Raw genomic sequence first — 26,899 nt, forward strand, 5'->3', positions numbered from 1 at the left:
GCTTCGATATCAAATTCAGTACCAAAGTACCAATTTCGACCTCAGAGTTGAAACCATCTCAAGATTTGAAATATTTGAAAGTAATAATATAATAATATCCACTTTTATCTTGAAGAATTCGTCAAGGCCGATGTATTTCTCACGAAATCAAATGACGAAGCAGAAATTGGCGTATTTGAAACAAATTATGAACCTTTAATAATCGACGAAGCTTCATCCTCCCATAAGAGACGAGCAATTTGATTTCACTCTGGTCCAGAAATAACTAATTGGATAATGCGAAAAAGAGAAAAATATTTGTTTCTGCTCTCGCTGAAAGACATAGCGGGATCACGCTAGAATAAAAGAATCTCTAATGTTACGGGCTTTCGCTAGATTCTTGCTTTAAAATCAGATGGAACTTAAAGTCATGTGGCATTACTACCAAATACCTTTTTGGACATAATACTGCATTAAAGGTGACGAAAGTCCCCATCGTTTGCACTATAAATCCGTACGTGTCTTTTTACGAAGATTCGAAAGCACGATTTCTTTTAACAAGCATAGAGAGGAATAAATTAGGCAATTTCAAATATTTCATTTAATATTTTTTTTACATTCTGACAGCCAATTAGTTTTAGGCGGTCAAACACTGTTCAATGCTTGGCTCTTCACTCGAATGCAGTCGAGCGTTTATTTGTTTTCGTGCTGTTGCCTGGCGTTACACTCAACACACCGTAACTGCATCCACAACAAAAACACAACAAATATGTGCACATCAAACACATACGCACACACATGAAGATATGACCATTGGTACGGCTGTATCGAGTGGCACAACAAATGCACCGGATCTCTTAGAATTTGTTGTTTGTGCGGCTGGCTTGCTGCTGTGGCACTTAATTGAGTCACTTGAGCGCCGCCCAGGCCAAATTAACTGGGAGTGCATACAATGGGGCAGCACAAGCAGCCGCCGATTAATTGGAGAATTTACTTTCATAGCTGATTTAGTAGGAACACTAACACAACAACAAAACACACACACAAGCATGCATGTGATTAGTTTTTTAGGCGTTTATAAAGATTTGATTATTTTCCAATGACATTTTATTTATTTGTTTTTTTCTTATTCAAAAGTGGATCTTACACATTACAGCGGCGGCGACACGCTGTGCGCTTTCCAAAATCATTCTTCGCATTTCCCTGAATCTCGCCACGCATTGTTGTCGCTTGCTGTTGATTTATGAATATCTCTTTGTGTTGGTGTGGATTTGTGCTCACCTTCAGCTCTTGAATTGCGCCACGCACTGTTTTCTTTGGCGCTGAGACGCCTCGAAATTCCACGAAATTTATTAGAACAAAAAAAATTATGGAGAAATAAAATTAAAAGGCATAATTTGAAAGGAAAATTAGCGCAGCCGCCGACACTTGTCCCGCCGCCGCAACGACAAATGCGCCGAAGATGAATAAGTTCATAATCACACACACACAGAGACAAATGCAAACGGAAAGGCACATACAAAAACAATAAACGCTGAATGCTGCATATTCAAGCAGCTTAGTTATGTGTATGAAATTGAATAAATTTGAAAACGCTTTTCGGCACATTAATCATCTCCAAAGGCGGGCGGGATTAGCGCGTGTCGCGTCATATTTCTCGCCTCTGCGGAGCGCGAGCGCTACAAATCAACGCGCACAAAATTAATACACCGCCACACATAATGCAAACATATGTTCGTGTATGTGTGTGTCTGAATGGGGAGCCACCGCCTCCCCCACTCGCGCGGGCTGCTGCGATCGATCAAACTCGCAGTGTATTTTTTCTTAATGAAGAGCTGAAAAAAAACACACGAATTCTTAATATTTTTGTTTGGCAAGCGGAAGCGCGGTCTCATATAGCTCCACATTAAGCGAGCGCCTGAGCATGTGCATGCTCGCTGGTGCGCTTGTTGGCCTTCAGCAGCAGCTATTTGCTTGTTTGTCGTCGCATTTCGGCGATTGTTTAGTTTATTACCGGCCCCTTCGGTTTCGCGCGCCCCACGCGGCAGCTCATTTACGCGCACACACACCCAAACACACATGCGCCGTGCCATATGGACCTAACACTTGTTTATTGGTGTGAAATTCTTTATGTGCCACAGTTCATTTCACACATTTACGACTTGCCACTTGCGCTGCCCTGCGCCACAAATACTAATTTTTGTTTTTCCCCTAGCATGTTTTTTCGGTCACGTTGGCTTCCTCTTTTAATTATTTTTAACAAATTTTTCACATTGTTATTGTTTATTTTTTTATATTTAGTTAGCCGCAGCTAATACTGGCAGCGCATAAAAGAATAAGAACAGCTTTTATGAAGAACAAAAGGAAATAAATATTTTCTTAATACTGTGCATGTTGTGGATTTCACACTTAATTGAAATAGAAAGAAAATATTATGTGTTTCAAAGTTTATTTGCTTTTTCATTTATTAGCCAAGCGCGCCGCGCTAATTGTTTTGTTGCATTTGGCGCGTAAATTATGCCGTTTCGTTCGTCACATGCAGTCGCCGCCCCTTTGGCTGGCACCAATCGCCTCTGCCATAAACAATTTAAAGCTTTTAATGACACATTAGAAACGCATTCGAAATAATTTAGTTAAGGCGTTTAATAGGCCGAAGGCAAGAGGTCGTGCTGATTTAGTTCGTAAGGCCCGCTCTATTGTTTTTGGAAGTGTTGAGTGTGTTAAATTGTAATTTATCATCTGGGATTGAGCAGGATGCACCCTACTTTGCTGGCGAGAATATATTACTTTGCTCCAAAATTTTTTGATAGTGTCAGTATTTATCTCTTCGTGTACACGCTATGGCTGGTACGATCGAATATTATCCAACAATGAATGCGGGGTCTCAAGATGGGTGATGGTTTTGCAAATAGTACGCTCAGTAGGCCGATTATGTTGCCCACATTTTGAGCGAAGGGCGCGAAACACACTCTTTAAAGAACATGAATTTTCGTAATAAAGTTGAACGATTTGTAAACGTTGTTTAGGCGTAAATCTTTCCATGATGAAATGCCAAACAATACTGAACAAAAACAACATGACAGCATGAGTACCTTTATTTGGATCGCCCATTATAAAAACTATGAAAAATAGCTATGAAATACATGTATTTTTCGATCACTTTTTTTTAACAATTATTTGGTTTTCTTAGTGTTATTAGGGAAAGGGAAAGCGAATCCGGATAACTGTATGTTATCAAATTATAAACCACCGGATTATCTATTTATTAAAAATATAAAACTTATTAAATTTAAGATCTAATATTATCTAATCAAATATTACTCGAACTGACAAAAAATACATCTTCAAATTAGGCTCTTGAGCCAATACAAACATTACGCTTTGGAATGTTCCCAATTTCCATACATTTACCATAAGCCTTGGCTGAAATTGGGTTCTGACTTTTGAAGTGCCATTTGCAAAATTTTTTGAGAGTCGTACTTATAAATCCCCATCTCATCTCTACCAATGATACTTTGATGAATATACTTAGGATGCTCTTAGTTATTTATTTTGTCAAGCAACTCTGCTTGACTCACAAGAGAAAAGTTTTCGATGACATCACTATATTTATTGAATACTTTGTGCCCCTTAAGCCCTTGTGTTCATTATAAAGTTGAATCATAAAAACACTTCTGCAAAATTTTCAAAGACTACGAAGACATGATTTCATTGGAAACACAGAAATTCGAACAAACTCTTTGTTCAATTTTTTTCGATGCTAAAAATAGTTTTGGTTTTCGAGTACGGCTTATAGTAGATGGACCAATTCGAGTCAAACTTGATCAGATAATCACATTATTTAATTCAAATCCACTCAAATACTCAAATAATAATCCTTGCTGACTTTTTGGCCTGTCGGAAAGAATTCGGCGTGCACCACACCTCAATAATCGAAGAAACCTGTCAAGATTGCCTTGATTTTTGATCTGTTTTGATCGTGATTTTTTAGCTTCGGCTCACCTTTGCCACAATATTCGGCAGATTGATCGTCTGTTTCCGGGTCGTAAGCATAGGTTCAAGACTCATCTCCAGTAGTAATACGTTTCATGACATCCTGGTAATCGGGCAGCACTATTTCACAGATGTTAACTCGACGCTATTTAGTGATTTAGTGTTTGGAACCAATCGCGCTTTCACTTTTTTTAGGCCCAAATGATCTTTCAAAATGGTTTTCACAAATCATTCCGATATTCCAACGATGGCAGTTAGATTTTTGACTGTTAATCGTCGATTCTCGAGCACCAATTCCTTTATTTTATTGACCTGTTAATAATCAGTTGATGTTGATGGCCGCCGTGGTCGTAGTTCGCCATCAACGCGTTCTCAACTCTCTTTAAATAATTTGCAGGAATCAAAAACACTTGGTCGAGACAATCAATTATCACTGACTGCGTTTTCCAACATTCTGAACATTTCGGCACCATAAATTTGATGGAACTTCTTTTTTGAATAATTTCACTTATCGTAAAAATCGCCGAATGCACTTTATCTACTTCAGAAATACAAGCGTATATCAAACACTTATGATTATTTTGATCTGATAATTGGCACAGATACATATTCATGGTCATACAAACCTAGAAAAAAATTTTTCGACGAATGGATATCGTGCGAAATTTAATCAAAAAGTCTTACTACTTTTTGCTCAAAGTAGTATTTGCATTGAAACTATTTGATTATGAACTTTATAGTATGTATATATCCAGAAGCTTTCTTTTTTTTATCGCCCCTTTAAATTTTAAAATTTTCACTAAAGCCTAATTGTAATAAGAAGTGAAAATATTACTATTTCACTAATATGAATGCGTTCAATTTCGCTGAGATTAAAGCACCGATAATTGGTAAAAGAGTTCTCGAAAAGCTGTCAAAATAAATGAAGAGTCGGCAAGTATGAACGCACTTATTTTATTTCATAAACTCAGTATTTTGTTTTGCAGTGTAATAATATTTAAAGATTTAAGTAATGACTTAACGGATTAAATATTCTTGTAATTGTATGTATAAAAATCGCTAAAGTAAAATGGGAATTAAATACACACGGCTTTAAAGTAATTTAACAAATGTTTTTCTGTATGAAGTTTGCTCACTCTCATGTATCTCTAACCTCTTCTACGAGCAGAACGCAAAGCTCAGTTTTATTGTGAACATTTTCCTTTGTCAGCACTTAAACGGTCCGTAAATTTGCGCAAAACACAAAAATGCTCCTAAAATTTATTATATGTACGTATTTCCCCCTTAAAGCGAACTCTCGCATCCCTATTGCTCTATTTGTTTTGCCAGCCGGTTTTGTTTGTTTAGTAACTGTCATTGTCATTTAATTTGTTTTCTTTAGGCTGCTTATCTTATCGCAGCCGTAATATATTTACATTTGTCTTAATTCCTTTTTTTCAAATATTTGTTGTAGCAATGAAATCACAACGACACAATGCATGTGTTTACTTACACATACATACTTATGTATAGTTAAGTACATAAATAGTGAGCATGAGTTTGAGGTTGCGTGGGCTTTGGCCATACTGCTTAAGCGTTCCTAGCATAATTTGTGTAAATTCTCATATGAAACATTGGATTTATCCTTTATAGTTTAGAGCGTAAAGCTATAAATAATATACCATAAATAATAGATAACATAGATAATTCCTTACTTTCAGTATATTTTATGAAATCTCGTTTTTGTTCACTTGAAAAAGCCTTTTTATATGAACAACATTTTTTACATTTTGAAGATTATTGCCCAAGGCAACGGTGAAATCTTCCATTATATTTTTCTATCAGACCATTATAGCTTTTTCAGTAGCTGTCATACACACTGTTCATTAAAAATCAAGTTTTTCTATAGATATTTATTCATGTGTATTATAAAGGGTGATCTATTACGAGGTTCTCTACTTAAAAAAACACAGAAACTTTAAATTTGATGGAAAATGCTTATGATCATTCGAAAGACCATCCTTTGGCATTTATTTTTTGAAAGAAATAAGCCTCATCTCTGAAAAAAAGTTGGCTCGAAAACGTCGGATCTTCTTAGAACTTTTCAGGAGCCCATAGAGCGGAGCTATATTTTCTTCACTGCGTGCTGGTCGAGGTCTATTCGGTCGAATATTGCCCAATAATGAATGCTGGGTCTCAAGATGGGTATTGAATTGTGAACATTTTCCTTTGTCAGCACTTAAACGGTCCGTAAATTTGCGCAAAACACAAAAATGCTCCTAAAATTTATTATACAAGTATGTACGTATTTCCCCCTTAAAGCGAACTCTCGCATCCCTATTGCTCTAAGGGAAGGGAAAATTAGAAAAAAATTGTTGATACTAGAGGAGAGCGGATCCAGAAATAGTTCCCCAATGACACTGAGCTTCAAACGTCGCACGACGTTGTCATTACCCAAAAAGCTTTTGAATCTATTCATTAAGCAGTCAATAACATTTTCCATTTCTTTGGTTTTCAAAGCACATACATTCTTATTCTGAAAGCAATAAACTCAGTTGAAATTCATCCAATGCTTCATTAGAAAAGCGCGTCTTCAAATCTTCGCCGATTGTATCCAACAGAGGAATGAACACTAAGACCCTGTAGTATTCTTTGCAAGTTCGCACGCAGAAATTTTCGCGTTCTTTTTGTCGGCCGTACATTATTGATTTTTCTTTGTCAACTTTCAGTTCTGCCGCCATTTTTTTGGTGTTTGAATAAATGAATCGAAAATGTTCCTCAGCGTTTTGTCTTCGATTTGATGATAATATTTGGAAATTTCCACCTCTGAATCCGCCACTGTACTAGAGTGTAATAATTTCATTATTTTTAAGTAAATCTCACAATAATACTGACGCTTTAAAGTCAATCGTTAAATAGTCTCTATATAATCCCAGAAAAAGATATACTCGTACTAGTATTTTAGAAATTCCAGAATGTGAACACAGTATTGTATACCATTGGTCTTATAGCATAGCAGTCTACAAATATATACTCCTAAACGATATTTACGAATAATGCTCCGAACCGACCAGCAGAAACTTTATGCTCATTAGCTGCTGATAAAGATATTCTATAAAATGAGTCGTTGCTCTGATGTTATTACAACATCAGTAAAAGCCAAGCTAAACATCTTGCAGATCTCTAAACGGCATGCATATTATCTATAAAGGATACACGAAACTTCGCACATCCAAAAACTAACCGAAACATGCAAAGGCCAATCCTTTTGACTTCTGCAATAAAATACGCCACAACGCCAGCTGGTCACTGCGACTTCAAGGAGCATAAGTTGAGGCACATTGGTTGGTGCTCAAGCCAACTGACGCGCCACTCCATTCATTGCCTAATGTGTTAGCGAGGTTATAAACTCTAAATGTCCAATAAATTTTAACTCGACTCGCAACTAAAAAATGCAGATACCCAGCCGTACTACACGTACCCATCCCAGCGAATACTTGACCAAATTGAATTTCGCAAATCGCCAGTATTTTATGTTTATATTTTATACATTTATTTCACTCTGCACTGCGCGCCCCTCTCCCACTCGCTCGCGCTTTCTGCTTTCGTTTAGTCCATTTTATTTGTTAGTTAAGTCACCGCCATGAAAGGAGAAGAGCCATTAAACTATGAAAAGTTCTAACTGGCTTTTGTTAAAAGTCAACCAAATGCCAAATACAGGCGGCGCTCTGCCATTCCAAGGCCACCACATACTCATACAGACCCAAATACCCAACGCCACCTACTTGATTGCGGTGGTCGGGGCCAACCCGAGTGCTATTGTTACGACTCTCGCTATTGCTTAACTATAATTTTCTTGTTTTCCCTCCAAATGTTGTGGCTGCAGCTGCTGTCAACGTATTTGCGTCGGGCTCGCCGACTTAGCGGGGTGGTCGTTTGTCGGACCCCCGTTGCCTGCTGTTGCCGCTGCTGGCGCTGGCTGAAATGATCAACTGGGGAATCGTAAAAGTAATGAAAAATTGTTGTGGTCGAGTGATGCCATTCAAAATGGCAACAAATTTTATCCATTTCCTCGTTTCCTCGTTTTTTGCACCAGCGATTTTTATTTGTTGTCCTTCTCATCGTCAACCATTGTTTGGGCATTAGACGAGCGGGTCGGTGGCAGGCGCCCCACTGCTCTACGTTGGCTCGGTTCGTTGCCTATCGAAAGTTTATTAAGTTTCTAAATTGCTCTGGCAATGGAAATATTATGGCATATTACATGGTCATAGAGATTTTTGATAAGTGATGATAAGCCGCATTGTTCGCGCATTGTCGTGTGCAATCCATTTTACATAAGTTCGCTTCATTTATTTATAACTTTTATTTGATCACTTTTATGCGACTTTAATTTATTCAAATGGCGTGTCATCGGTTCAAAATTGTGGCAATCGAACGCAAATTTATGGCTGAATTGCCGCCACAGAAATGTGGTGATGGTCACATGCGCGCAAATTGCATTTGTATGTGTTTCAACGGTGTTCGGCTGCAGGAAATCTTAACTGCGAAATCTATATGAATGATTTTGAAATATAAAAAAGGTTTAATAACGGTGTTGAATGGTTAATTAAACATTATTTTCAAACCGCAGACATGTGCTCGAAACTTGTAATACGAATGGATGTAGTATGTTTGTATATATTGTATTTTTGATATTTTATCAGACAATTGTAAACGATTAATACTAGCAAGATATCAGTATATATTTATATAACATATTGTACTTGCTTTAAAAGACGCAACGGCTTATCGCCAACGAGTTATTACTCAATACTTATGAATATAGTACATACCTGCTTATCGAATTATTTTTGGTGAAGGACACCTCAGCAACTATTCGACCAATTCTGACCAATTCAACCAAATTTGGTACCTATTATTCTTGTGTCTTGTTATTAATTTACAGTTCAGTTAACGTAAAAATAATTAAAATGAGGCACGAGGACCAACTCGCCTCAGTCCTTGTAGCGTTCATCGCATTTCATGGACGGCGGCGACCTTTTCAATTAAGGAACCGAACTTCGAGGTGCATGCCCTTAAAGCGTAATCCTTAACACGTTTTCAGGAGTCGTCATCACTAAAAAGTGGGATCTCTCATCCGCGGCTATTTTATTCTTTTCATTGGTAGTGTCTTTAACGTGGCGAGTTCTCCTCCCTGGGGCGGAGATGTTTTGCCTTCTCACATATGTAAGCTCGTCTTCAAGCGGATGTTTTTTGGCTACACAGAAGATACTTGGTCAAAGACGGGAGGTCGTGAGCTGCTTGAGCCAGATGTAAAAGATCCGTTTCTGACCACTGCCAAGTGAATGGCGCTCAGAGAACTTGTCTCAAATGCAGCAACTTCTTCACATGACTCCATCCTTCTTTACTAATAAACATTTTTCTTTCTTTTCAATATGATTTTTGAAATTGGTTTTGTTTCGATCTTTAATATGTCAGAGATCTGGTTATAAAATGGTTATATATTGGTTATCATATACTCATATTGAAACAAAGTTTTGGTTATATATTGGTAATTATGTCTAACAGCGATTTTCGATTTTTTTTATGTTACGTTGATTCGGAATTTAGGTGACGATATGTTTAAAGAATACACAGCGAAATTTAAAAAAAAAGGTAAATTTTTTTAGTTATACTGGAGTTTTAACGGCGTTAGAAAAGATCCTCAACTACTACAGTGCTGCGGGCCCTCAGGTCTTCGGAATGAAAGCTAAAACTAGGAAAATCTCTTTAGACTAAAAGATTTTTACCGTATATCTACGATTAAAAACGTCAAAATTTAAATTTCAGTGTATATTATATTTAAAGGTATAAACTGTATGAAAAACATTTTTTTTTCACACTAGGTTCTGGCTTTAATATATCACTCGATCGTGATAAATAGTCTCGCAAATATAATCAAAACAATGTCAAAGTATACTGATCCCATATAATAAGAGTTAAAACATATCAATTAATATGTCCAAGGTTCGACCAGAAGTTTACAAAGCAACCCTCGTAATATTATTGTAGATACAACCCTGAAACATATGCGAAATTCTGCTGCTAAATCGATGATACGATTATACGCCTGTCTGGCTATTTATTCCACCAATTTCATCAGAAAGCTTGAATTAATTATTCTGCAAGCGCTCGCTGTTTAGTTAATTTCGATTTGCGTAATAAAAGCCATTTCCCTGATTTAGCGTTGTTGTTTCAGTGCGGCTGTTGCAGGGAAAGCGTCAAATTTAAATACGCATTGAAAGCGATTTGACAGAGCTGGTGTGAAATTTCACTTTTCCAAATTTAATTATACTCGCCCGCATATTGTGTGCGAAACCGCGCTTCAAAATACATACTTATATACATATAACATTATATAGGGATTCTATTACACCAATTGAACATTAGAGCAGATCGACTACTACTGAAGGAACACAAATATATTACTTAGACTACATTACATTACTTTCGTCATTTCGCTCATCAAACAGAAGCTGATCATAATACTGGGTGGGAAAAGACTTTTGAAAGGATTCTGAAAAAAAATATCTGAATCAATATTAGAGATAAGTGAAGGAAACCTATAACTTTAACGGATCCACTAAGCCGCCGAAACAAGCGGATGGCAGGCGGCATAAATCCGCTAAGAACTCCAAACATTCCAAATAGCGGTTGCAAAAACATCAGTATATAAATATTCAACAGCTCTCGTGCCCCTCACTAAAATACCCTCCTCGTGTTTCGAGTTTGGCAGGTGATGAAAAAGCGTCTGTTTTTAGCGCATTGTGTCGTTCAAATTGAATTTCAGCGCATTTCCATAGGCGTCACTTCAGTTTCAATATACCGTACATATTCATGCGTATGTATGTATGTACTTGAGCGTGTAAGGGTTTGCGTTTCCACGGATTGTGTCAGTTGTCATTTGCTGCGCGTAGATTTGAGGGTTCATCAATGACAACTGCAGCATCAGGGCTGCCGACATCAACAAAATCACCAGACTTTCATTGACGCCAAGTGTTGATTAACTTTTTCAACCGTATTGGCGTTATTTTCATGTAAAATATTTAGCACTAGTTTAACTTTTTTTGTAGACACGCGCCTTTTGGATGCCAAATTCAATTACAAACCACACAGCTGGGAAATTAAACACGTGTATGCGTTCAATTTTAAAGCTAGCTCAAGCCACAAGTTGTTTTGCAATTAATTGCCGGATGACACACTCATAATTATTGAGCACAATTGTAGTTTATAGTTGTAATGGGCGTGTCCGTGATTTGTTTGCTGAAATTTTGTTTCGCCTGCTTTTAGTGAGAGAGGAATGCGGAAAGGCTCCAGCGCCATATTTTTGTAGAAGAGTTATAGATTATGTGTGAAAGCAACACCTTCGGTTTTAGAGCTTTAGAAACGCAAATTAAACGTATTACGCCACCATGAAATAACTATCATAACCCAGTCCATGAATTTATTTTTTGAAACTATTATGCCGATTATGGATATTTTGACTATAGTTCCGGGCGTGAGTTAATTTTATACTTCCTGTTGTTATTGAAACTGACTTTATCTTATTAAATAATCACTGAGAAGTACTCATATTATCATCATATTATATATCATACGCTAAGCAGAGTACGAGGTTTGTTAGAAGAAATAATAAATTTTCGGGTTTTGAAAATAATATTTATTGGATGGAACAAAGTGTCAGCACTAATAACAATCGGCAAGCTCATAAGCCACTGCTACAGACAAAATATGCAATGAAGGGGCATTTATATAGACGTTATACAAAAATTTGCATTAAGACTCTCGCTTCCCGCAAATTTCAATTTTAAACACTTAGCCTAGCTAACCTCGAGCGTACAAGTTCTCAAAGCTGTATCGCCGAAACTATTACTCATATCTGCTTGAAATATTCTAGAGGTGTTGTAGATATTAATAAGATAATAAAAAAAGGAAATTTTTTGAAAGCCGTAAACCCATGTTACCCCCTTAGACACTGCAAACGAGTTTTGCCCAATAATCTTGAATTGATTTTTTATGCATCAAAGGTTTGTCAAATTGGCGTCCACCTTTGTAACTTTGCTTGCTAAGGATGATTCGGAGGTTCTCCATCGGATTAAGGTCTGGACTAACCGCAGGCCACTTCAGAATAAGAATATTTTTCGACGCGAAAAACTTCTTTGTCCGCTGAGTGCTGTGGCTTTGAGGATTGTCCTGTTGAATCGTCCAAAACTCATGATGAAATTCTTCTGCAAAATTTAACAAAACATCATTTAATACGACTACGTTATTTTCTGCGTTCATATTATGAGAAATAAAACATATTGGCGTCTATAGCCATAGGTCCATGGGGTAAAAGAACCACCGTTGAAATTTCACCAGGTACATATTTGTCGCGGTTCACAAATATCTTTTCAATACTTCTGACAACCAATCGGGTCCATCCAAATTGAATTGTTTTTCATTGCTATAAATTATTTATTGCCATTTATCATCCCATCCATCTGTAAATGCGAGTCGAGCTGTTTTATGACGTGGCTTAAGCTTTGGCTTAGAAAGTCGCTTGTGATATTTTAGATTGAAATCATAACTCAATATTTGCTGATTTTTTCTGTTTGCAACATTACGAGAAAATTAACTTAGTATTTAGTTAATGATGATATTTTTATTGACAGCTAACCGTCTTATCTCTCTTTTACACCTTTTGTAAATCTTAGGTTTAAGGCCAGTTCTTTTAATAATTTCGTGTACATCGGAATTTTTTAAAAAGTTTTGGATGACTTTTTTTAATTACCTTTACTTTTAGCGCTATTTTTCCGATTCACTGTATGCTAGAATATTGGCGCGCTCCTCAGTAGATAACTGCGTTTCGCTTGGCGTAGCATTCCATCAATTACTCGGTTACCTCAAATGCAACAAATATTCATAAAAAAATTGAAAATACCAAATGCAATTTAGAAATTAAACTAATCAAATGCGATTTCTTGCAGGTCCACCTGGAGTACCTGGCGAACGCGGCGAAGTGGGCCCCGCTGGACCACCCGGGCCGCCCGGCGAGAAGGGACCGCGCGGCAAACGCGGAAAGCGGGTAAGTGCAGAATTGTGTAATTAAATTCCTTCATCGCTTTTGCTTTGCTTTCATTCGCGAACTTTACTTACCGTTACCGCTGTAGCTGTAAGTTGGCTTGTTGCGCCGCCATGGCGTATGAGCAACAAATCTTGTATTATCTGTACATATGCAAATGCCGTGTAGACACATAGCTATATTTATATATTAAAGTTTGCTGGAAATTATGTAAATAGAATGTAAATATTTGTGAAGTAGAGAATGTATTTATGATGCTTGAAGTAGCTTAGTGGATGAAATACAACTGGCGGATGCTCTATTCGCGAATATGATACACCCGGCATATCTTCGCTGTGTATATATGTAAATAACTGTGTGTGTATGTGTAAGGAGCGTGTAGACTATTTGCATAAGCATGAAATCCATCCGAGGGGAGGAGCAATGCGCAGTGTTTGTGGAAATCTGATATTATGTAAATGCAAATATATATGCATGTATGTGTGTATGTGCGTGTGTGAAGTCAAACTGCGAATATTTGTGTGTGTATGGTTGCGTGTATTTGTGTGCAGGTATATGTGACTGCTTTGTACGCACGTTTGCACCGTTGCGGCACTTTATATTGCCGCACAGAATTTTTCAAATATTCCAAAGCATGCGTCAACGCCTCCAACCCCGCTGTAAAATTATCTTACTCCTCCTCTCGTGTCGGCATCAAATACTTCTTTGCACATCGTATACCTGCTAAGACTAACACCTTTGGCACGTTGCTAAGCCCGTAACACCCTCATCCGTTGCTATCAAACCAGCAACTCCTCTCATGCGCTCTACACCTTCCCTTCCCTTCCTTTCTCAACGCAGATTCTCAGATTTCTTGTTGCTTTTGGTACCACATTTAGGTCTCAGCCCAATTAAGCTACACATTCTCACCTGTACATATGTAAATACACACATTCCGCCACATTTGCGCCTCCTCACTTCACTTAGCCGCCACATGCTTCTATTGAACTTTTTTAATCTTCTCTAGCTGCTCCAGTTTAATCCATACATTTTCCCATATTGCCAGCGAAATTATACATCAATGAAATTATGTATGCTTGTTAACGTAATTGTCCTACATGTTGTCGCTTCATTATTGTACTCATATTTTTCAACTTTTCTTATTTTTGTTTTTGTGCTGCGCGTAAGTTGCCAATTGGGCGTCGTCGCCTCAGGCACATCCAAGGCTGATAGCAGCAAAATAACCCACTATTTATTCCAGCTCGTTTATCAAAGGTTGAAGGACGACTGCTGCCATATGTAGCTCAGTACGTGCCGATGTATGTGGGCTATCGGCAATAGGAGACTACAGTGACTGTGAAATTTATGCGTGAACCATTTGTGAAAAGAAACAGGGTGCAATTTTGAGAATATTATTTACTTAAAGTTAAGCACTTTTAACATTAAAATCAGTTATAGACGAGAATACGACTACCACATGATTAGTTGGGGGTTCAAACTTGAGGATATCGAAATCAACCATATACTTGTAGTGTTGGAATGTTGAGCTTCATTTGACAAAAAAAGATTAAATTCGGGGAAGTCGAAAAAAGTTACAGCTGTTCAAAAATGAGTGAAAATAATGAAAAAAATCACTATATTCCGAAATTTTGGTATAAAAAAGGGAAGAATGCCACGCAAGTCACCAATGAAATTTGTGAAGTTTACGGAGACAATGCAGTATCAGTTCGTGTAGCACAACAATGGTTCGCTTGCTTCCGTTCTAGAAGTTTCGATGTGAAAGTTGCACCTCGCTCTGGTCGACCTAAAGTTGAAAAAGTTGATGAAATTATGGAAAAGATTGACCAGGACTGTCACATAAGCAGCCATGACATCGCTAAGGATCTTAACATTCATCATCAAACGGTTTTGAACCATTTAGAAAGGCTAGATACAAAAAGAAGTTCGATGTTTGGGTATCACATGAATTTAACGGACCGAATTAACATCTGCGATTCTTTTGAAACGAAATGAAATCGAGCCATTTCTGAAGCGAATTGTAACAGGAGATGAAAAATGGATCAAATACCACAATAATGTGCGAAAAAGTCCATGGTCCAAGCGTAGTGAAGCTCAACAAATGGTCGCAAAGCCAAGATTTGCACCTCGAAAGGTTATGCTGAGTGTTTGGTGGGTTTGGAAAGGAATCATCTACTATGAGCTGCTCCAGCACGGTCGAACGATTGATTTTACATTCTACTGTCGACAGCTGATGAGATTGAAGAAAGCAATCGAAAAAAAAGCTCAGAACTGATCAACAGAAAGGTCTTCGTGTTCCATCAGGGCAACGCTAGACCACACACATCTTTGATGACTCGGCAAAAACTGGGAGAGCTTGGCTGGGAAGTTTTGATACATATAGCCCTGACCTTGCACCATCGGACAATCATTTGTTTCGGTCAATGCAGAACTCCCTTAATGGAGTAAAGTTGGCTTCAAGTGAAGCCTGTCATAATTACTTGTCGCAGTTTTTCGTCGAGACACCTGAAAGGTTTTAAACTGATGGAATAATGTTTCTAACGTTTCTGTTGATTCATTAAAGTTCCTTATAAACTTAAAAAAATGAGTTTAATTTTGATTAGAAATACGAAAAGACTTTTTCGACTACCCTATATATACGTTCTATATACTAGTATGTATGTACAAATATACTTAGTAAGTAGTATATGCAAGGATATCTATTTTTTAAAATTCACAAGTGGTCGATAGTCTCCGAATGCTTTGAAAACGTCTTTGCTCAGCCGTTCGAACATATAGTTCGCAAGAGTCTGAGCTTGTCAATACAAATCTCACTAAAAATATGCCAAAAATCCCTAGTAAGGATCTATCAATATAAAAAATTCAAACGAACCTTTTACTTGTGTATAATTAAATATAAGACAAAGTAAACTCTCGTTCATTTTTCACAGTAAGAGTCTTCAGTAACAACAACCAACTCACGTGCAACTGTACTACTACTATATAATAGTAAATCGCTTCTCCTCAGTATGTGCGCTTGTGACACGCATTTAAGGCTTTATTACATGGCCTTGGAGAAAATCGGCACAAGCGATGAAAGATACGTGCGACAGAAATAATGAAACAGAGTGATTACAAGAAATAAATTGGCAACGAGCCCTTTGAGAGTGCCAGCAAGCATGTGGCATGCCACCAAGCAGCCAAACGCCAACTGCCACTACCACACACATAGTATAAGTCGAGTATAAGCCGCCTACACAGCGTCGATAACGGGCCATCGCGCTTCACCTGCCGCACAGCGCGTGGATAATTCCCACGGGCACTATATGGCTACATAATACTAACGGATTCATTTGCGATTGATGAGGCTGAATTGACGAAGTTTGGCGTCAACGAGTCAATGCCAACTAATGGCGCTGACAAGAAACTTGTCTTCGACGCTCGACGTGACACTGCTGCCAATGATGCTGACGCCGATCAAGGCGATGAAGCCGCTGCTGCTGCTGGTGATGATGATGATGACGAAGAGGTTGAATATGATGCCCTTGATGGCGCGAAGATTGTCTTGTGCATGAGAATTTCGACACTTCTATAAATATACCGTTAGTCAACGATTTTCGCAACGAGTTGTTCGGCCGAGTGTCAAACTTTTCTTGTTTGTGAAGGCCGCATTGCTATCTAAACGCATCATCGAGCAATTCTCGCTGTAATTCATTGTTATTTAGGTTATGTGCAGGAAAAACAGAAAAAAAAAATTGTTGCCTTCCTTCTTCACTCGGTTGAAAGCAAAGTTGTCGAAAAGTTGCATCACTTCGAGCGCTTTCGACGCTTATCAAGGAAGCGCGCTCAAATTTTCAAGTTCATTTTTGTTGTATTATTTTTATATTTATTTCCATTTTGTTTTTGTTGTTATTTAATGTGCGCTTAACCGAAGCCGTATCTATGAAGGAGCGTGTATTTGCGCGTGTTGTTGGTTGGTTTCTAAGCTTCACTTCTGAGTGTGTGTGTGTGTGTGTGCTCGTATCGCTCATCTGACAACGCAGAGCTACTTAACATTTTTATTGGCACTTGAGTTTTGCACAACAATGATATCTGTCAACATTTCAAATGCAAAAACAAAAGCCCCAAAAGGAGTAGAAAAAAGCATGAAAACAACTCGAATGGCTATGGCGACATAAGCATACATAGATAAGTGTGTAAGCATGTTGTTAACAGCAGTTTTAGCTTCGCAAGCTTCAACAGCAGCTGCAATGACAGCATCAGCATATCTTGTGTGAAATATCAGCAACAAAATGACAGCAATTGATGCTGCAACAACAAGCACTCAACTGCACGCTGTCGGTTGTACGTATGTATATGCATAAAGTGATTCAAATGTTTTGCTGGAAATTTGTGTGGAAATAAGCTTTAAAGCTTCTAGAAACCGATTTTAAGTAAATAATTGTGGAAGATATTGAAATTTTATATAAAAATTATTTAAAAAATTAAATAAATTTCCGTTGAACAAGTATTTACCTAAGTTTGTATATAAAGCTGAATCAACGCTGTGGATGTCCCAAGTTTACAAGCAGGAGCTATGTTCGTTCATCCATGTTGAGTTTCTGTCAAAATTTGGTCTAAACAAAGTTTTATGGGCTGTTTAGAACCCAAGTTCTGATAAGAAATTTAAAGGAAAGAGGAGAATTTAAGGAAGAGAAAGAGTAGAAAAGTGGTTAAGGTCGTCTCAAACGGCTATATACAGTTGCAAGTAAGAGAAAAATGCGTTTTCATGAAATTTTATTGAAGCCAAAATTTATTTAAAACATAATTACAATTTTTGAGAAATTTTGCATTCCTTTGATACAATAGTCGATTTCCAGGGTGAGCCTCCAGAAGAAAGTTTCTGGCGCAGAGGAAGACTTTTTTTAAATGATCTCAAATTCCAGAATCAAAATCGTTTATTAATCGTATTACTATTGATTAAAACAGTTTGTTTTTGTAGAAATGGCCACTCATAAGACGGCATCGAAACATGGCTTGTTTCTTTGTCAGAAAGATGGGAAAAGGTTGTGACTAGCTATAGGCAATAAAATAAAGGTGAATACGTTTTTGTCGGTATAAGAATCCAGTGGATTGTACTTGAGGTTTAAATTTGAATACAAATAAATTTCATTGAAGAAAATAATGAATTTAAGGCTGCTTTCTCAATGTCTGGCTACCAGTCTTTCTATCCAGTTAATAGCGTTGTCCGATTAGTGAGATATCCGCTTAATAGAACATCTACTAGTATTTAATAGAGATTTCACTTTATTATTTTTTTTATTAATTGTTTTTACTATCCCATCTGTTATGATGGTTCGAACCGGACACAGTGTGCTAAATTCTGCTAAAATCGGTTCAATAGTTTAGGAGTCCATCGCGGACAAACAACATGACACATAATTTTTATATATAAATCGGAATGATTATCAAAAACCTTATTCCCTCGATGATTATCTGACAAATATATGTATTTGAAAAGATCGTGTTAAACTTCAAGTCGTCTCACAATTGGGGAAATATTCATACCCCATATCTCCGGAACTATTTGCATAAACTTCAAAATTTCGGAGAATATTTTGTAATATATTTACATTTGATATGTAGTACACACACAACCAAAATGCGACTTTTTGATATTCATTATATCCCCCCAAAAACTTTATTCGTTTTGAATACAAATGAGAAAGAATGGCGAATCATGCGAAGTTAAGTGTGGTTCCCCAACTGCTGCGATTCTTTTTAAGGTTGCAAAAACTATTTGCCGAATAGTATTTAAGAACTCTGTCGATTTTACAGTACTTGGTCGAACATGAAACCCGTTATTTCCCTTGACAGGCAATAAACACACAAAATTTTGACTTAAAAAAATTTCTCCAAGAAACCGCAACCACAAATGGGTAGCAAATAGGATACAAAATTTATTAAAGTACACTTTTTTAATTGAATGATCTGGAAAAAATATATACCATCTTCTTCAAACTTGTATTCGAAAAAAATCCTCCATCTAAGTCTTTAAGAATTGAATCTCAAAGATCTGTCTAAAATTTCATGAAGACCAGTTGATTAGTTCTCGAGAAATTTTACCAACCGACTTCAAAAAGACAGTTTCGAAAAAAATGCGTTTAAAGACGGCGCAGTTAGTCAAGCTAGCCTCGAGCGCACAAGTTCTCAAGCTATATCCTCGAAACTATTACTCGGATCAACTTGAAAATTTTGGACAATATTCTAGAGGTGTTGTAGTTTTTAATAATAATATTAGTATAAAAATTTAACAATAAAACAAATAGATTTGTTTAAGCCTGAAAGCCGATGTAATACTAAACTACAATAATTTTCAATGAAATTGTTGTTTTTGTTGTTGCTAGTAACATTCACCTTCTTCAAATCAAATAGTTTGCTTTCAACGGAGCTCATGTGGAGTAAATCAATATGCGTTGCCCTTTTAAATATTTTAAAGTAAGCTTGATGATTTCCCGTTAGCAGAGCCATTGCGCTAGCACCAAAAATGCAGCGGGGCACCACTGACGTCAACTAGCCCTAAGACATGCTCGCTTTCATAAAATAAATATGCTGCAGCTGTTGCTGGCTTCTTGGCCAATGTACATTATATGTTAGTCGTGGCATGAATTCCAAATTATTTCATCTTTCATGCGCGCTCTTTACTTTTATTGCAGCGATTTGCATTTTTACTGCACACACACGCACACAAGTCTGTTTACATGTGTGTGTACATAGTTGTTGTATTTATTATATATTTGCACAATTTATTGCGTATTTATTGGGTTGCTCATACCAAGCCGGCGAACCGTTATGAAAAATGCATAACCACATTCTCGCCAAGCGAAACGAATCCACTTCGCACAAGTGCACACCCCTAACGGTTATGCCTTGGCACGAAACGCCCCACACTTGGCTGGGGCTATTATATGCGTATCAGTGCGCTTGTTTTGCTATTGCTATTTATTGTATTTCGGTTATATCCGTATATTCGCTCTTTGTTTTGGCTCTGCGATCCGCGCATTATTGGTTCTGGCGTTGCCAAATCGCTTATTGGCCGCCTGCTGCTGCTGCCATTGCGAATTATGGCAACGGTTCAATAAATGTAGCGCCCTTCAGGGCGCGCCCACTCCCCTTGCCCCGGCGGCGCTAACGCAGTCACGCGAAATCTTTGAATCTGCGTTGGCCCTAACGGCACTTATTGGCAACAGCCGTTGTACGCTGTCTTGTTGATTGTCCTCATTATGGATCTAATAATCTGCGTCGAAAGCTAAAATAAAAATCTGGAAAATAACAAAAACAAATCCACTGAAAAGTATAATAATAATAATGAAAAGTAAATCAGGGCATAAGTGCTGAGCCGAGGCGGATGTGCGTCGGACGTGGGTCGTTTACGGGAGAAGATGACAATAAAAGGAAAGCGCTGCGCTTAAAGAGCGTTCGAGACAAAAGTGTTTTTTTTTTTTATTATTATTTTTTCTCTTTTGCCTTTCGAGGAGTTCGACGACATCGCGACAGCAAGCGCTTGTTGTTGTTGACTTGTTTCGCATTTTTACATTTCGCACTCCCCTCACGCTCTTATTATATCGACTGCACGCTCTTCGCAGGCACATAAAAATGGGAAATGCAATAAAAAAGGGCGTTAAGGCAAGATCAACAACAACAACAAGCAAGCAAGTGATATCTAGTACGAAGTGAACGTGCGACGTGAGCGTGTAGCATATGCTCTGGCGTAGAAACGTGACGTCGAATCACACGCGTATACCACTACACTGGCATCAATATACGCGTAAGCGCCTACTTGCAAGTGCCGGCGCACTCGCACGCCTGACACTTGCCAGTTTAACGTGTATATATACATACATATGTGTATGCGTGCGTGCGAATTGCTAACGCAACGGCGCTTACAGATGAGAAGGTCAAAAAGTAACTACTACCTTGTCGCTCGCCGCGTTTATTCATTTGTATGCGCTCACGTTGCACGTTCGACTGTGCCACTGGTAATATCATGCGACAAACGATTCGTGTGGCATGTGTTGCTTTAGTGCCTAAGCGAAAATAAGTTGCATTTACTACATGCAACAGTGGTTGTCTTGCTATGTGAGCATATTGGTTTCAAAATTCACTTTTGCAACATAAATCGCAGAATCCCATTGATTCCATATAACTGATTATCTTAACAACAGCTTAGAAGACATCACAGCTGAAGATTCTCAGAGGCGAGTCAAGAAAAAAAGTTAATTAAAGATGTAAAATCATAAGAGTTCGATTCATAGACATGCACATACATAATTATGGTCAGCTTTTACAACTTTGCGGAACACGCGAGAATGGCAAACGAACAAAATTTGGATCACATGTCTGTAATGTTCGTTGGCAACATTTATAGTTGTAGCGCTATCAAGCGAATATTATGTGTACTCACAGTCGTGTAGAATCTTTTTAATCTTTTTGCATGCAAAGCTAACAATTTCGAAATAGAATATTTAACAGAAAAGATAACTTATCCTGCTTTCTGTCATTCCATATGCTTTGACATCACATTATCGTTTCTTATTTGACAAATTAATTTTGCATTAATTTTTATCAGACGCTGCTTTATGTAACTTATTTTTTTTCAAGAAAATTTGTTGTTACATCATATGATAATATCATGTGACGTGATGTTTTGTTTTATGCTGATGTGATATTGAGGAGATGCGATCTAATATGGTTTTTTATAAAATTTTAGAACAAAAATAAAATTTGATGCGATATCATGTGCTGTGAGCAGGGTGATGTGATGTTTTTTTTATGCTGATGTGATATTGAGGAGATATAATCTTATATAGTTTTTTATAAAGTTTACAATAAAAACAAAATTTGATGCGATGTCATGTGCTGTGAGCAGGGTGATGTGATGTTTTTTTTATGCTGATGTGATATTGAGGGGATATAATCTTGTACAGTTTTTTATAAAGTTTACAATAAAAATAAAATTTAATGCGATGTCATGTACTGTGAGCAGGGTGATGTGATGTTTTTTTTTATGCTGATGTGATATTGAGGAGATAGAATCTAATATAGTTTTTTTATAAAGATTATAATAAAAATAAAATTTGATGCGATATCATATGTGATATATAATGAGATGTGATGCGATATTAAGGCAATGTGATAAAATATACTATTTATAAAATTTTACAATAAAAAAAAAATTTATGTGATATCTAATGATTATATCATGTGATGTAACAATGGTGATGTGATGAGAGTGTGATGTGATATTGAGGCGATGCGATCCGATATAGTTTTTTTTTTATAAAATTTAAAAATAATTCGTATTATTTGGATACTACCGAGTTTTCCAATAGGATGTTCGTTTAGTATGTCATGATATCTAATTTTTTCCATTGTATTCAGTAATATTTACAATTTCAACGTGAAAATATATACGAAAAAACAACGTTTACAACTTATTCAATTTTATTATCAAAATAATCGTTTTTAATCGTTCTGCATTGCAAATTTTCGTGTGCCATTTAGTGGTCGTAATAATTGTCCACCTGTGCTATTCGACGAATTTCGTGCCATTACATATATGCATAATGTTCAAATACCAATAAGACAAAGAACCGCTCGAAAGACCGAAATTTTTCGATTCAAAGAAGTTCTCAGAATTGGAACTGTCTCAAACCACAACCCGGCGGATTTTGAGAAAGGATTTAGGCTTGCATCCGTATAAAATAGTTCTCACTCAAGAACTGAAGCCATTGGGTCCAATGTCCGTAAACGCCGTGAGTTTGCTAATTTTGGCATGGAACAACGTGAAAACGATAACGATTAAGATTTTAAGAAAACCAGCTTCTCCGATGAGGTTTATTTGAGTAGTGCGATAAATAAACAAAACTGTCGATTTTGGTTCAAGGAAAATCCACAAATTATTTTTAATTTCTTTTGAAATGAAGCTGGTGACAACGTAACTGTCAATGGAGAGCGGTATTTTTATAGCCGCAATTGGAAGATTGATTTTGAATTGATCTTGAAAACATGTGGTTCTATCAAGATGGGCAATGTGCCACACAGCACGTGCAACAACCGAATTATTGCGAAAAATATTTGGACATTCAGTTATTTCAAGATATTGTGACATGAATGCCCTCCAAGAAGTTGTGATTTAACTCCATTAGGCTGCTTCTTAAGGCGATAATTGAAGTCATTGGCCTTTAGCAATAAACCAGACTCTTTTCAAGCCGTAGAAGTCAATATTGAGTATGCTACACTTGACAACGACTTGATTTAGTGGAAAAAGTACTCGAAAATTGAGTTCAACAAGTTCGTTCTTGTAAAAGAAGTCGTGAAGTACATTTGAAGGCTGTTATATTCAGAACTTCACATTAAATTTAAATCCTTTGTATTTCCTTAACAACTAGTGTGTATTGTGTTTATGCCACTTTGAACATAAAACTATATTGCTGGGTGTTTCAAAAGCATATTTATTAAAAATCTGTGCTATTTTCGATGTGAAGCGCGTTCTTGTTCAACTTGAAAGCTGAAATTGTTTCAAAAAGAGTACCGTAAACGGGTCTCTTGGGACATGCTTGATCATGGAAAGCATTATAACTGCCGATGAGATATGGGTTTATGAGTCTGACATGCAAACAAGTCAACAATCATCAGCATGGAACCCATTTTCAGTCTATGAAACACATAAAACACAATTCGCTGAAGAATCAAGGAAGTTGTGCATATTGGCTAAGTACTCAAAGCAACACAATCGCCGTCACCGCTGGTTGCTCTGAGCTGCTTGCTCTCAGCACTTATAAGTTCAAACTCTGATGTGTTTTTAATAAAGTCGAAACAATATTTTACACTCAATGAAGCATTTACGTCACATTTATGTTAATTCGCCGAATAAAAATCTACATAAATTTCTCCGTTCTCTTTTTTTTTTGTCTTTGCCATTCGCTATCTGAAGTCGCATCACGCTCCTCGCTCAAGTAGTTGCTTTTGAAAATTTCCAAGTTTGTTTGCGGGCCTGTATTTTAAAAGTGCATACGTGTGTGTGCGTTCATAAGCAGTGCGGTTCTAAGAACTGCTGATGTAGGCTGTGCAAGCACACAAATCCCATCAACAAACACAAAACCCCAAAAAATTTATATCTGCGTGGAGGCAATAAAAAAGGCGCAAAAATAGATAGAGCCATAAAATTGTCGCAGAAACTTGTGTTTCTCGCACCCACTATACATCACAAATTATACAAATACAGGCCAAGTTGCACACACAAGCACAACACAAAGTTAACATATGTGTGTGTATGTATGTTGTTGTTTGCTGTTTTGTGCCGTTACAACGCTACCCGCCCGGTTTTGCATCAACAAGGTGCTCCAGCGCCTCACTTCCGCTTGTGCCACCCTCGCAACGCGAACAACACAAAACGACAAAAAAAAGACAACGTGAATCTAAATGCCTAAAGGAGCATGGTGCGTGTGGCAGGGGTCTTGCGGAAATGTGGCAAATCAAAGCCTTAAACTTACGACGTCACATATGGGTGCACACGCGACCTTTTTCCTGGCGATTGACTCGTAAGGCTGACACGGGCTGCGGGACAGCATGCCAAGTGCCTAATATGGGCATTTAGAAGACGAAGCGGGTTACGCGGCAAAGGCGTATAGAGAATTGCGAAAATAAGGAAATATAAGCTCATGTATAATGCAATAAGTTCGGCACTTCGGCATTGCTTAATTTTTCCGTTACTTTATTTTATCACTTTTCGCAAGCAACTCAATTCTTCAGTTCCTGCCGGCCGCCCTTAGCCTTTTATCTCTGCAGCACCGCAATTTTTCTTTTTGCGGTAGTTGTTGTTATCTTTATGGTTTATGTGTGTTTTACATTGTGTTTTGTTTTCTTTGTGCACGAGCTTTTTTCGCTTGCCACCACTTGTAGGTAAACACTCGGCGACCCAGTTTCCAACCACCCTCGCCAGCAAACAACTCCCACCGCCCACTTCGTTTGCGCTGCTTGCGTGAAGCGCTAGAAAAAATGCGCATTCGATCACATTTTCGTGGCAAATTTACAAGCACCCCTCAAAGCCCTCAACATAACAGAATTACCGAATACGAAACACGGCAAATGCAGGCGAAACCTTGAAGAGAGCAACGCGAAAGGGGACTTTGAGCCAATGATGGCAACTTTTCGCATTCGTGTCATTTGGTTGCAGTCGCAGCCGGCGCTCTGCAACCGTTCGATGGCCCACATTTTGGTGCAGCCGCACATAGACGTAAAGACTCTTCGGTTGTCATGTAAATTTCTGCGTGTGTGCAAATGCATGACTTAAAGAAAAACATTTTAAAAAAGTCACGTGTTGGTGTTTGTGGTGCCGTGAAGGGGCGCTGCAAGTATATGACGCGTAACGACTTTGTGATTTTGAAATAATAGCTTCAAATATGCAGCCCTGCTCAGTGCTCTTGTTCTTCTCTGTAACATCTTTTTGTTTCCCGGTTGCTTTGGGTTGCACAATGGGGCACGCAGTGGGTGCCAGAACCGCCTTTGTTAATGCGTTGCATGGCTTTTTGTTGCGTGTAAAACTGCTTTGAACGTCGCTCCTTTGGCGCTTGGGCGATGCCATCAACACAAGATGTGGGTGTTGCCGCTGCTGCTGCAATTATATTTCGCTCACAATCGAACGGAAACATTAGCGTATTGCAACTTTAGCCCTTGCTTAGAAAGTTAAAATGCAAAATAATGTTTTTTTGTAAATCTTTATATTTTTCAAGATTTTTCACGCCGAAGTCAGTCTTGTTTTTTGCTCCCTGTCTAATTTTATTGGTTTTTTTTTTCTCATAAAAGTAACAATTAGATTCAGTCTTGCGATCAGCAATTTATTTTTGAGACCACTTCTAATATTTAGAAATAAAAACCTAGAACGTATCGTTCAACTACTTATTAGTAACTCATGTGAGCAGCATTTCCAGTGACGTCTTCCATTCCAAAAAGCCTACCAACATTTGTGATCCACATTCTCCAAATATTCTCCAAATCAAAACAGCGCTTTTAAAATATCTAAGTTCACTTCTTGTTATTGTTGTTAAATAGAAAAATTCTAGAAAAATTGCCGCCATAAATCCCTAGAAACTCCTGCTGAGTTGCGTTTTAATTTAAGTAAATATTTTGGAGGCAAATCCATTATTCATATTGGAATGTGGCGCGATCTTAACGGGAGCTGGCATGTGCGCTTACAACTGCACCGCTGTGCTACTTTAACTGTTGTTTTTACCGTTAGCTATTTTTTATATGTCAAAGCTGGCGTTTTTGAGCTTTTGTTGTTGTTTTTATTGTTGTTTTTGTTGCTTTTATTGTTGTTGCTGCTGCTGTTGTTGCTTTTGTTGTTCTTATTTGTTGTGATGCTGCCGCTTTCGGTTGTTGGTTTTATGCCGCATTTTTACTCGAGGGAGAAAGTAACTTTTATTTTATGGCGGCGCAATGGGGATAGCAGTACATCAGTTATAACAATAGCAACAACAACAATAACGAAGGAAATCAACAATAGCCTTCCTAGTAAACGCATAAGAGCACAGTGTGTGCAACAAAAACAGCGCATCGCAGCGCGGCTCTATATTTGGTACAGCCGAAGGACAACAACAAAACAGCGATTGAAAACAATAACACACACACACGCGCGCACACACATGTATGCATATGCTTGCCAAAGAATAAGTTCCATTTATATATGTGGTTGTGTGTGTGTGCGCTTAAATGGGTGTACTCCACATGCCCGTAGCTGCACAATGGCGGTTACGTATACGCAGTGTGTGCCCCAAATGCGTTTAAAAAAGATGCGGTTGAGTGGATGAGCCGACAAAAAATCAAGCC

The 26,899-nt window shown here is 37.7% G+C and overlaps 1 protein-coding gene across 13 annotated transcripts in view; it reads left to right on the forward strand.

Moving 5' to 3' along the window:
- Nucleotides 1-26,899, forward strand: part of LOC120766736 (collagen alpha chain CG42342) — a 213,352-nt gene that overhangs the window by 159,212 nt on the left and 27,241 nt on the right. For all 13 annotated transcript variants that reach the window (XM_040092390.1, XM_040092388.1, XM_040092391.1 and 10 more), the window contains exon 8: nt 12,960-13,057. In XM_040092390.1, coding sequence (XP_039948324.1) covers nt 12,960-13,057 — 98 coding nt within the window. The remainder of the gene's footprint in view (nt 1-12,959; nt 13,058-26,899) is intronic.

This window comes from Bactrocera tryoni, chromosome 1 (genome assembly GCF_016617805.1).
Source record: "Bactrocera tryoni isolate S06 chromosome 1, CSIRO_BtryS06_freeze2, whole genome shotgun sequence".
Classification (NCBI taxonomy): domain Eukaryota; kingdom Metazoa; phylum Arthropoda; class Insecta; order Diptera; family Tephritidae; genus Bactrocera; species Bactrocera tryoni.